Consider the following 12,461-nt stretch of genomic DNA (forward strand, 5'->3'; position numbering starts at 1 on the left):
ACTAGAAATGGAGGGGCTGGGTTTGGGAATGGTTCGATTATATTTATGCCATCGCGGCTAGTGACAGCGATTTGGAGCTGATCAGGGCGCAGTAATGTCGATCGAGTAACGATAAGGCTTAGCTTGCCTACTGCCGATCGTGGATGTAGAGAGGTTAGGCGTTAAACTCCATGGCCGCTGTATTGACTTAGCACAACGATCGTAATCAATAAATAAAACACTCTTCGCGAATAGGGAGCGTATATTCATTAATCAACTTAAAAACAGTTATTTCTCGCTTGAAGATCATATCCATTCGATTAAGATTCTCTCATCATCATTTTTACACGAATGGGCAGTGATAGCATCGACTTAGAAATAGTTACTCCTTCGGTTGCCTTAGAAATATCAAATACCTTTCGGATATTAGTCGTCCATCTTTTTATCTAAAGGTCTTTATTAACTTCGGTGCGGCTATATCTAAGTTACCTAATTTTTAAACAAAATGCTTAAATCTAAGTTGATGAATCAAATCTGTTGGATTAATATCTAAATCTCATTTTACCCTTCTTTTCTGATCATCCGTTTCGAATCTTAAAGCACAAAACATATCAACGGCAACATCTGAGAAATCAACTGATCTCTAACTAAAAAAATTAAGGTATATACTACTTAATACTTTAATATAGAGGTTTATAGTATCATAAGCAACTCACTTTCTCGGTCGCCTTAGAAATATCAAATCCCTTTCGAATATTGGCCATCCATCTTTTTAATCTAATAGTCTGTATTAACTTATATACTACTTGATACTTTAATATAGATGTCAACTCACCTTCTCTCCCCTCCCCTACTTATCCTGACGCCCCACTGTCTCCCTCTCGCTGACCCCGTCGCGTTGTCGCCGACGGGCTCTTCCCCGCGCCTCCTCTCCCTCGCATCGTGGTCGCCCTCCTCACCCGTCGCCGCGAGGGGGGCTGGATCCGCGCCGCCGACCTCACTTTGGCCTGGAACCGAGCTGCGAGAACCCCGCGCGCCATCGTCGCAGCTCATCACCGGCGGGAGGGCGCCAATCTATGCATCTAGAAGGCTGTCATCCGAGTGACTTTTTCTTTTTAATTTCTGCAAATTAAAAAATTTAAATTGAAAGCTAAAAACTAAAACTTAAAAACTTCTAATGAAAAATAAATTTAAAAGTTGATTAAATTAAAAGAGTTAAATCAAAAGGTTAAAATTAAAAATTTCAAAAATTAAAAGTCAAAATATTAAAAAAAAAGCATGCTGAAAAAAGCAAAAAAAAAACGACAACCAATTTTTGGGCTTCAGAATTCGTCCACCCATTTTGATTTTGGTGGTCTTCTACCAATTAGCCCTGCCCTATTGCATCATCATGTAAAAAAAAAAGGAGTACCAGAGAAAAACGAGACAAGCAGAAATCTATCAGGAAACATATTTGGTATGTAGTTTCTCCAAACTCACTCAGTGTCAAGTCCTGTCTGGACACATATATGAAAAGTGTAAAGCGTCCTTGACAATCAAAGGTACTCACTCCGTCCCATATTTAGTGAATTTCTATTACACGTATCTAAACGCTTTTTAGACATAGATACATCCGTATTTAGACAAATTTGAGTCACTTAATATGGAACGGAGGGAGTACTTCATTTTAAAATTGTGTACTCCTACCAGGTATCATAAAATTCTCGGCAAAAGGTCGACCGTCCACGGGACCATGGCTAATTAAGTGATTCTTAGCTTATAAATTATGTGCAATTTTTAGGTCCGGACCTGACACATGCAACAAGGCAATTGCAGAATCTTAATCAATCGATTGAAAAATAAAAATTCTACCACGACCGAGAAATGACATCCTTGACACAACATTAGGACCTCATCTTCGATTTCGTCGAAAGAGTGAGTAGTCCCACGAGTGCTACTTCTCGGACCAACAAAGTTTCATGCAAATAAAACCCAAAATAAACCGAACGATCTGTTGACAGGAGGAAGGATGATGCTACTTGATCTCCGCCAGATAGCCTTTCTCAGAAAAAGGAGGCGCGGACACATACTCTGATACTCCATGGTCCGTCTGATGGTGATGGATTTTGGTAAACAAGATCCAAGATCCTTTTTTTCCGTCAGACTCAAGCGTTTCCTGTGCTGGACCAGCTCGCATCCCTGAACCTTTCGGAGCTTCAGTCCAAGAATACACAAGGAAAAACAAGATCTAGATTTCCCTGCCTCATTGTGCGTGATCGATGATCGATCCGGCGGCACTGAGGAGGCCGGACAGCCTCGACATCCAACTAACTCGCCGCATTTGCATAGCCCCCTTTCCAACAGCTGCCGGCCGCACTGTTTCAGTCACGCGCGCGCACTCCGTCCCAGGATGATGGGCTCAAACAGCGACGTATCCCACCAAAAGTTCCCGGTGGAGTTTATCCCCATGACCCCGAAGTCTGAGACGCGGAGCTAGCGTCACTAGAGCTCTAGAGGATGGTGATGCCACGAACCACTGAATTTGTTGCCTTCCACGCTGATTTTTTTCAGTGGATTCCCACTCTGCTGCGTGCGTGTTACTGACTGGTCTGTCTTGTGTGTACGCCTTGCTGGCTCACACAAACGTCTGCGCGTGGATTGGTTTGTCTACTGCCTACCGAAAGATAGTTTCTTTACTGTGCCAGTATTATTGTTCTCCATCACTCCAGTCAAGATTATAAGGAGAGCAAGGGGAAGGAGAAGCGCCTTTGTCAAGATTTCCTTGAAACGGGAGAAACGAACATTCCGTAACGTCAACTAACAACGCCGGGCGCTGTACCTGGTTCGACATTTACAACGAGTCGATCGATCCCAGTGACAATTTCAAGAGCAGAGATTCGATCAGTCGGCCGTGTGTGTGTTCCGGCCTGGACGTTTCTACCCAAAACGGGAAAGAAGAGCGCACGCGCGACGCGATCCGATCCGAACGAACTTTTGAGGAGAATCAACGGCCCCATTAATTGGAACCGGGCTCCTGCTGTCGATCGAGGAGGACGACAGACACGAAAAGCAAGCTGCTGGCGCAAGACGATTTGCTCGGACTCGAACACAGGAATCCTGTGCTGTGGGTATACTTGGACTGTGCGCCGGTCTGCGCCGGACCAACCTACACGTACAGTACAGTGGCCTCGACGTCCAGCGTCCGCGAAGTACATAGAAGACTGAACGGCAGCTGCCGACATCGCGGCGAGCGGCTGGCAGTAGTGGCGGTTTGTCTCTCGCGCGCGCGACGGGCTTGGGCTTTACCTTTTACTATGGAGTACTAGACACCTAGGAGTTCCTCTCTTTTGTCTGGTATTCAGAGACCTAAGAACTGAGAGCAATAGGAAACCAGAAGAAGAAAAAAACGATCGATCTTTAACTCGTGATGGCAACAGCTGACACGCGTATCGAACGGTAAGGTTGATCGGTCTCACTTAATAACAGTTGCACTGGTGGGTAGGGGTTTGTGTGTGCTTGTGCCACCGCCACATACAGAGACGGAACTGACCGCTCCATGCTCGATCTCCGGCCATGTCTCCATACAACATTATATGCGTGCCTGCTTAATTGGTTTGTTTGGGTCTTTGTTGCTGCCGCTGTTTCCCTGTTGGTAATGCAATGCGAAACAGAGTTCCCTTCTGTCGCTAGAGAGAGATTCGATGTGTGCAGTGCAGCTTGTCGGCCGGGGTCACTGGCTCGGGTGACCGCACACGCCTGTTGCCTCAAAGTCACACGTTGTGAGGACTTGATATCAGCGCTATATATGTACCAGCGTCATTAGTTTTTGCTGGATTGTTCAGTGTTTCGGTGGCATTTGACTATTACAGTGATATGGTTTGTAGCTATCACTAAGCCCGCACTTTGGTTTTCAGTGGTGCATCCAGTGATGCTGCCAAGCTCATCAACGTCATTGTTTGTAGGGATCAGTATTTGCCAATGCTTGGGTGTTTGCTACTGCTACGATGTCTTGGTCTACAAGGTGCAGGGCATTGGAAGGTTTTGATAACCAGAACTATGAATTTGCTTGAGGAATTAACATCACTATATATCAGCACCTGATAAATAAACATGAACTTTCTGTGAATCTGTTTTGCCTACTTGTATTGCGGGCACTTCAACACCATTACAACTTTTCCCCGCAAAAAAAACACCATTACAACTTCGCCCTGATGAACAATTATACAAATAATGAGGCATCAAATGCTGACTCGTTCGGGAGAGCAATCGATCAACGGGGAGTGAGCGAATCTTCCAAATTGGGTAATACCTTGAGGATATATACTCCTTTGTCATATTCATGGGCACTTGCTTGCTTAACAGCCTTCATCTTAGTGATCTAAACATAGAGGATTGCTCACTGTCGCATTCTCCAAGACTAATTTAACAGGTCCTAAGCCCCTAACTACTCCAGAAGAAACAAAAACTGAACATATATGTACAAAACAGTGAGAAGGACAGACTAAGTAGGCAAAATATTACAGGGTTCACAGAGAGGTCAACATATGTAGTTAGTAATACAAGTCATGGAAAGTCTGGGTCTTCCTTGTTATGATATATTGCAAACAGCTGCTTGGAGTAACGGAAAGCCATCTTGCGACAGAACTCAAGGCCATATCGATCGTACTTTTCCAAGTCATGTGTTGTCTTCATAAGTGGCCCAGAAGCATCACCATCTAGAAGAAACTGTGCTATGCGAGAACCCCTAAACAAAGAGAACTTACAGGATGAGAGACAGAAAGCCCAAGTTCAATGCACTTGGTTTCTTCATAACGACTGAAGTGGTATTACTGAAAAGTGAAAGCAAAATAAAATACAGCATATGCATGTGCTGTGTGTTACTAATTCAATGGCCACTATCAAAATTAGGTTACGTGTTTATTAAGCCATAATCAAACTTGACCATAACAGATAAACTGAATTTTAGGAATGCAATGCTTCACATGCTTTTTTTTTCAATATCTTGTAATTGCATGAATGCTAGTTAAGACCTCCAGTAAGATCATGATGATCCATAGATTCATCAAGGTATCTCAATCGATTTGACATGTTGACAATTGAACCTACACACATCACTCCGAGAAGCACTCTTATGCAAGTAAAGAGTGGTACTTTACAAATAGAACTGAACCCAATGTAGTCTGAGAAGCCCTACATCATACATAGGAAAAAGGAGTACTTCACAAACAGAACTGAACCCAATATAGTCCGAGAAGTCCTACATTATACATGGAAAGGAAGGTACTTTATAAATACAGTAGAACTGAAAACAATTAAGTCAACACAGTATCTTACCTAAAGAAAAGAGATACTCAAATAAACAAATGTCTAGATTAAAATAAACAAGGCCAAGTTGCCTATCGAACAGTATATTTTGCACATGATGAACAGTACAAATGATGTCAGGACAAAACTATATAGCAAATGCAGAATGTAAATTATGATCAACTGTGTGCAGGCCTGTCAATTACAGTTTAAGTGAATAAAAGGTACTTGCAAGTTGCAACACAAATTAATTTCCCTTAGGAGTTTGGCATACCTCGGAGCATCTATCTGGTTAAATCCTCTTTTGTTATGCACTATAGTCGCCTTTTCCGTTTGTTCTTCCTCAGTTTGCTTTCGATAGAGGGCACATACAGCTTTCAAGCAAAGTTCAGGGTGTTCATCAAATGCTGATAGCATTTCTTGCTCACTCTCCCAATCCTTATCCTTGACATTCCTTTTACGGCGTATGCTAGCCAAAACATCTCTATAATTTGGCTCACTATCAGACTCTTCTGATCCAGCAGAGGATGCTTCAGCAGAATCAACAGCAGTTTCCAAACTATTATCTTCTTCTGCGTCATCTATAAATTCATCCATACTATTATCTTCTTCTGAATCATCCTCAGAATCTTCACCATCCTTGGGTTCAACAAAGACAAGTGCCCGACGTGCAGGCAGCACACCCTTTGATTTGCGTTTTGCTAACCGAGTCGAGCGCCTTGCTGCGGGAGTAGAAGACCCTTTTATCTCACCAGATTCAACATCATTCCCATTCACCACATAAACACCCTCATCGCCATCTTCGTTCTCACTGTCACTGACTCCACACAACGCACGCTTCCTACTAGGTGTAACACCAACCTCCTTCTGCACCTTGCCGTCCTTATCATTCACATGCCCTCCATTTCCATCCTCATCCTCACTGTCGCTGGTGACCACCAGTGCCGCTGCACGCTTCTTGCCCCGTGGCATGGTAGAAACATCATCGTCCTCCAGATCCACACTGTCATCAGAGCAAACGGTCCCATGGTTGCCTCCACCACTTCCCTCTATGTCCTTAATCTCGTCTTCATCCTCACTCTTTCCCGTCACCACCCGCGCTGCAAAATTCTTAGGAGTAACGACCGTAAGAACGTCCTCTTCCTCACCGTCACTAACCTCTGTAACATCACACACCATATGCCCTCCCCCCACCAGGTCGACTGATTTTTCCTTGTTTCCGGCGAAACCCTCCTCCAATCGACCAAAGGCTGGACAAATTTTGCCTGTATTCTCCATTTCCTCTCCCTTAGGCATGGCTTTCCTCAAGCTCTCGTTCTCGCCTTCGAGAAAGGAAACCCTGGCCTCCAGGTCGGCGATTCGGGAGGACTTGGCGGCGAGCTCGGCCTTGAGGGCGTCGGCCCTGTTCGCAATCTCCGAGGCGTCCATCTCCGATGGTAGCTCGCCAGGCCCCGCCGACGATGTGGCGGCAGCAGAACCCTAGTGTCGCAGTGGCGGTGGAGGATCGTCGGCCGTGACGCGTGTGTGTGGGGAGAACCGGAGAAGCGAGCGCAGGACTTTTGCCGATTTGCGCTTTCTCGGTCGAAGCAGGCCGTAAGCGTAGGAGTAGGACGAATCGACTTCTCGTGAGTTTGGCCTTTCAAGTGCTCGTTGGGCCTTTGGAATCCGACTCGATCCGTAACCGTTTCTAAATTTGCAATGCAAACGCTCAAAAACACAGTTTTGGTTCAGACAGAAATAAATATCAGCATTTTTTTAAGAAGGCAGAAGCTCCCGTTTTCATTACAAAATCGAACTATAAGAACAAACTATGCAAGCAGTCTGTATAATCTGAAAAAGGAAAAAGAATAAAGCTCTAATAGGAGTTTTTCAAGCAAGGCTTACAGGTAATCAGATCAGAACTTCCAGCCGTCATACCTCAATAATTTTGTTTTTGCAAAAATATACCTCAATAAATAACTACTGGAGTACCTATGTAAGAAGTCATACATTTGTTCTAAGTCAAAAAATTCAAGTATGACCAATTTTTATAAAACATCTAGAATTTCAAACTTGTTTCATCAAATCTGTCGTTATATATATTTTCATAGTATACTCATTTGATAATGTAGATCTTACTAGATTTATGTACTTAATCAAACTTGAAAATTTTGACTTAGAACAAAATTAGGACGTACTTCTTATATTTAGTAGAGGGAGTAAGTCTATAGTGAGCACGTAGTAGATGAAATCTAGAGAGAGAACAAATCTACACAAATTATTTAGTGGGATGGGGGTAATAAGCGTCGTTCCAGACAATGTATAGCCGTGTATATTGCACGCACTACGGACTCCAGTAGTTCGTGTTTTCTTTAATAAATGAAGGTGTGATACAGTACTTCTAGTATTCCCAGGAAATCAAATACCCGATGGTACATCGGCAACTAAAAATTATTTATAATGGAACCTTTCCCCGGTATAAGTTAAAGTGCACAAGGTGTAATGAAAACTATTCCCTCCCTTCCTAAATATAGAGCCATAAAGGTTCTAGTTTATTATGTGTTTGTAAAATTCAAGGTAAAAGTTGAAAAATATTCACTCTAATTTACTATAATCTAAAAGTATGAACATATATGTATGATTCCTAATTTATTATTATTATTTTAGATATTTGTGTATATTTCTCTTCACTCGAGTCTATTTGCACTGGAAAGCTATTCTGCACCTCTGAACTTCCTCCCTTTCTTTTTCTAGGAGTTAAATCTACATTAAGTCCATATTGCAATTCTGAACTAACTGCGGTTTAAATTACCTCTCTAAATTCTAATACCAGCTACAACACAAACTTCACTTATTCATACCTTGACTCGTTCACCCCTGCCCACATCGTGTAATTTGTCGATCTCTGGATCAGGCTTCAAAACCGTGAGCTGCTTCCGGATACACCTGGCAGCATCGTCTGGACCCTCACTTCGAATGGGGTCTATTCGACCAGTTCTGCTTATAAAGCACAATTCTTCGGAGCCCCGGCATGCATCTTCCACCGCCACATATGGTTGCCGTGGGCTCCGCCTAAGTGTCGCTTCTTTGCTTTGCTCGCCATCCAGAACAGGCTGGACCAACGGCCGGTTAGCGGCCAGGGGATGGCCGCACCAGCCGATCTGCAAGCTTTGTGGAGACTGCCTGGAGACTGCCACACACCTCCTTTTCGACTGCCGCTACTCCAAGCACATTTGGCTCGGCATCTCCGTCTGGATCGACGCCCCGGCTCTCCTCCACCCGGGCACTGCGGCTACGGACACGGTGGCCTCTCGGTGGGAGTCCCTCGCATCCCCCCGAGGTGGGCCTCGGTGGGCATCCGGACCGTCCTCATGCTGGTGACTTGGGAAAATTGGAAGGAGCGCAACGCCAGGGTCTTCAATAACGTGCACACGCTGCCCCAAGTCCTAATCTAGCGGATCAAAGACGAGAGGTGCGCCTGGGCGCTCGCCGGAGCCAAGCATCTTGCGAGCATCGTGCCTTAGCCTTTCCTTTTCTTTTCCCTTTTGGCTTTGGCCAGCTCTGTTTTACTCCTACTTGATCATATATAGGCAAATCTTTTGCCTCGTTTCAAAAAAAAAAAGGTAATTCGTGCTCCACGCTAGGGCTGGATAATGAGCCATCTCAACTGTGTGTCACTACCTTCGTCCGGGTATATAAGGCCTGCATGCGTCTCTAGATCACCAATCGAGCTAACAAAGTATAAGTTATATGCAAACAATACCACTAAAAAGTTCATTCAATCACAAAATGTAATAGTAGTATATTTTTTGTGCAATATAATACATATTTAGATGATCAAATTGGTGATTTAGGAACCCACACTAAACTGAACAGAGGTAGTAACTTTTACCGATAGAAGAGTTAATTAAATTACTATGTGGAGCCTAGCTATCAAGGTGGATAGAAACATTAAATTACCTAAGAATTGAATATTCCTCTCTTAGATGAGGTAAGCAAGATGACAGAAGAATTCCACTAAATGAATAAATTGCTGCCAGAACTGCAAAAATATAAGTGAAAGGTGGAATTCACTTGAAAAAAACTTTTACCATTGGATACACATAACCATCGCAAAAACCTCTGTCTTACTCTCTCCGTTTCAAAACACAACTCATATAGATTTGTGCACTTGGACCAATACAGCTCTCGTTTTTAGTGCCTGACCACTCATATTGGATCAATATTAAATGGATTTGAGAAGTTATTGGCCGGATGCGGGTACCAAGAGAAAAATGAGGTGTATTGTGAAACAAATGAAAAAAATCTATATGAGTTGTGTTTTGGAATGGAGGGAGTACTTTAAAGGGTTAATTGGATCTATACCATTATAATTTTCACCAATTGGAGATATGCCATTACAAAAACTTGATTTGGAGAAATCTAACTTTCTTATACATCTAGCCATGCCATTTTGTCCAATACCATCACGTATACGTATGTACGTAGCTCTATATGAACAGTTTTTTTTATCCCAAGTCAAATAGTTTTATTTCTCTTCCTCTTGTTATCCCCCACGCGCTCCTCTATCCTAACCCAAATGAACCCTAGAAAAAGTGGAGGCGGGTACTGCTGTACACGCTGAAATACATGTATTCTATGAGGTCTTAAGTGGACATAATGGCATAGTTAGAGGTATAAAAAAGTTTGAGTGGCATTTTTCCAAGTCAAGTTTTTTAATGACATATTTCCAACCGGTGGAATAGAAAGTGACATACATCCAATTAAATCTCGGCTGCCTTTGTCTCGTGCGCGCCTGCTTCTTCTAGTTGAGAAAAACCATCGGCGCACAAGGCTTCTGACTTCTGGACGGACACGCCGCTCTCATTTATGATTCACATTCTTGTTTGCGACGGCGTTCATTTACAGGCAGTCACCGGGCGGCCGGTAGTATCCTTTTTGCGTGGCGCGCCTGAACCGCCCTCGCCTTGCCGTCAAAAAGCAGTGCCAGCGGTGTAGTATCACGGGGCGTCGCACTCGCACGCACCGTGTCGCTGCCTGGCATGGCTAGCAGCTGGTGCCTTCTTAGTTGGCCGGCCAGCCCGCCATCGGAGTACACTTTCTGATTTCTTAAAAGAGCGTCGCGTATTTGCATTGACGACGTATGCTCGTACGTCGTCCCGTTGGTAGCAACGCCGACCGGGAGTAGTCCAAACCAACCCTCGTAAAGCCCGTCAAAATCAGCCAGTCCAAAAGGCCGCGCGCCTCTCTCGGTCTCTCCGGCCGTTTCACGGCCACTTTTCCTTTCCCATCTAGCTAGCGCAGCTGCTTGCAGTTGACCCACGGGCAGAGAGGGGGTTGATTTTCTTTTCGCAAACGGACGGCGCCCGGGCTGGCGTTGACCTGCCAAGGCACGGGGCGAGAGCCGTCCGCCGTCCGCGCCTGCCGCGGCCGCCCGTGCGCGCGCTGCCAACTAACCACCCCAGCTAGCGAACCAGGCCAAGTTATCATCGCTCGCTTAGCTGCAATCGATCCTCGTGAATAACCAAAGAGACGCGCGCACGCTCCGTGCCGTGTGATTCCTATCGCCCTGCCGGCCGGCACTATAAAAGGAGTTCACCTGATGCCCCATCTCGTTAACTCGATCGATCTCTTCGACCGAGGGGACACACACACACACACACGTACGGGCCATTCACAAAGTCATACCGGCCACCACGCACGTACGGGACAAATTAAGCTTTCTAGCTAGAGATCATGGAGGCGGTAGCGGCGGCGGCGAACGGCGGTGGGGCTGAGAGGGAGCAGCAGCAGCAGGGGTGCGCGCGGCGGTTGTTCCAGATGCCGCTGCACTACCCGAGGTACAGGAGGGAGGACTACGAGGCCATGCCCGAGTGGCAGCTCGACCGCCTCCTCTCCGACTACGGCCTCCCGGTCCACGGCAACCTTCACCACAAACGCGGCTTCGCCATGGGCGCCTTCCTCTGGGGCGGCGGCGCCACCGCCGGCCATTAATTGATGAGCTACAGCGCGCGCGTGCCTGCCCAGCGCACCTACGATGAACTTCAGTAAGAGATCGAGCGATCAGAGATGCGCATACACTAGTGTATCCGTGTACTAGCTAGCTACGTATTTTTCGACCGGGTTTCTGTATATTTGTTTGCGGTATGAAGACATATATACAGGCGTATATGTATGCTAATTTGGATGAGTTTAAGTTGTTGTATATTCCCATGTTTTGAAGTAGCTAGTGGTGCATGTTGTATTGGCGCTGAGGACCCTGAGGATTGAGATGAGTTAGCTCGCTACGGTTTGTTGCTGCCTAGGTTTCGTGTATATTATGCCATAATTAATGCATATGTTTTAGTACATGAATCTTTCTCTCTAACACTGGAGTGTATGTTGTAATCGTCCGTGTGCAACATAACGTGTGTGTTGTGTGTGCGCGCGCGCCCCTTCTCTCTCCTACTAGTATCCATGCTCCCCTTGTGATAGCTTGATGATATATAGCTTATCAATGAAAAAAAAATCATGGATGCTAGCTTAAGAAAGAACTCACCGCAGGCCGCCCGTACGTCTGGAGTTTTTTTAGAGAGAAATGCTGAAGCCCGGCCCGTTCCATTTTCATTGAAAATGAAACAAAAGTACGGTTAAGCTTCTTACAGACCAAATGGTCAAAGAAAAAAGCACCCAGGCAAAACAGAACTGATGCAAGTGCTACAGTGTATCGTACTGAACTGGAGTACATGGTTTGAAAATTTGTGGAGAATCCTTTGACAGCGGGAGGATTGTGTGTGTGTGTGTGTAACAAAGCCTTGTGATTAATTTCGTCTCCCCTTATGACCCATCGAGCAACATATATAAAAGCTAAAATAGGCTTAACTTGGCTCCGTTAATTACAAATCACACATCGGCCATGACCTTATCAGATAAAGCGGACATGCAAATTTAGGTTTACATTTGTTCCGGAGCAAGTTGTCGACTTTGCTCCAGCTCCAAGCAAAACAATCAAAAACATGATGTGATCAGTAGAACATCAGACCATTGAAGTCCAAGGGCATTGCAGAATTTTCTTATTCAAATTAGGCAACAAGCTGCCCAAAAGCTCAAAAGAAGGGATTAGAGTAACCATGGGCGGGCCCAATCGGGTGACTGGGTGGGGTCTGCTCCACCCAATAAATTTGAAAATCCTTTTATCATAGAATTGTAAAAAATATATATAAAAAATAGAGAAAATAATA

At 44.8% G+C, this 12,461-nt stretch overlaps 2 protein-coding genes across 2 annotated transcripts; one reads left to right on the forward strand and one right to left on the reverse strand.

Moving 5' to 3' along the window:
• Window positions 1-4,032: 4,032 nt before the first annotated feature.
• LOC100829582 lies at window positions 4,033-6,831 on the reverse strand. The gene is made up of 2 exons (XM_003565456.4): window positions 5,537-6,831; window positions 4,033-4,702 (listed from the first exon to the last, which is right to left on the reverse strand). Exons 1-2 carry the CDS (start codon window positions 6,688-6,690, stop codon window positions 4,522-4,524), a joined length of 1,335 nt encoding a protein of 444 aa, XP_003565504.1. The 5' UTR covers window positions 6,691-6,831; the 3' UTR covers window positions 4,033-4,521.
• A 3,969-nt stretch (window positions 6,832-10,800) lies between these two features.
• LOC100829892 lies at window positions 10,801-11,595 on the forward strand. The gene has a single exon (XM_010232333.3). It carries the CDS (start codon window positions 10,978-10,980, stop codon window positions 11,233-11,235), a length of 258 nt encoding a protein of 85 aa, XP_010230635.1. The 5' UTR covers window positions 10,801-10,977; the 3' UTR covers window positions 11,236-11,595.
• Window positions 11,596-12,461: the final 866 nt, after the last annotated feature.

This window comes from Brachypodium distachyon, chromosome 2 (assembly GCF_000005505.3).
Source record: "Brachypodium distachyon strain Bd21 chromosome 2, Brachypodium_distachyon_v3.0, whole genome shotgun sequence".
Lineage (NCBI taxonomy): Eukaryota > Viridiplantae > Streptophyta > Magnoliopsida > Poales > Poaceae > Brachypodium > Brachypodium distachyon.

Coding starts and splice junctions, on each gene's coding strand:
- LOC100829582 (XM_003565456.4), bottom strand. CDS start 6,690: ATGGACGCCTCGGAGATTGCGAACAGGGCCGACGCCCTCAAGGCCGAG. Junction 4,703..5,536: donor AACCAGATAGATGCTCCGAG/GTATGCCAAACT, acceptor CTCTTTGTTTAG/GGGTTCTCGCATAGCACAGT.
- LOC100829892 (XM_010232333.3), top strand. CDS start 10,978: ATGGAGGCGGTAGCGGCGGCGGCGAACGGCGGTGGGGCTGAGAGGGAG.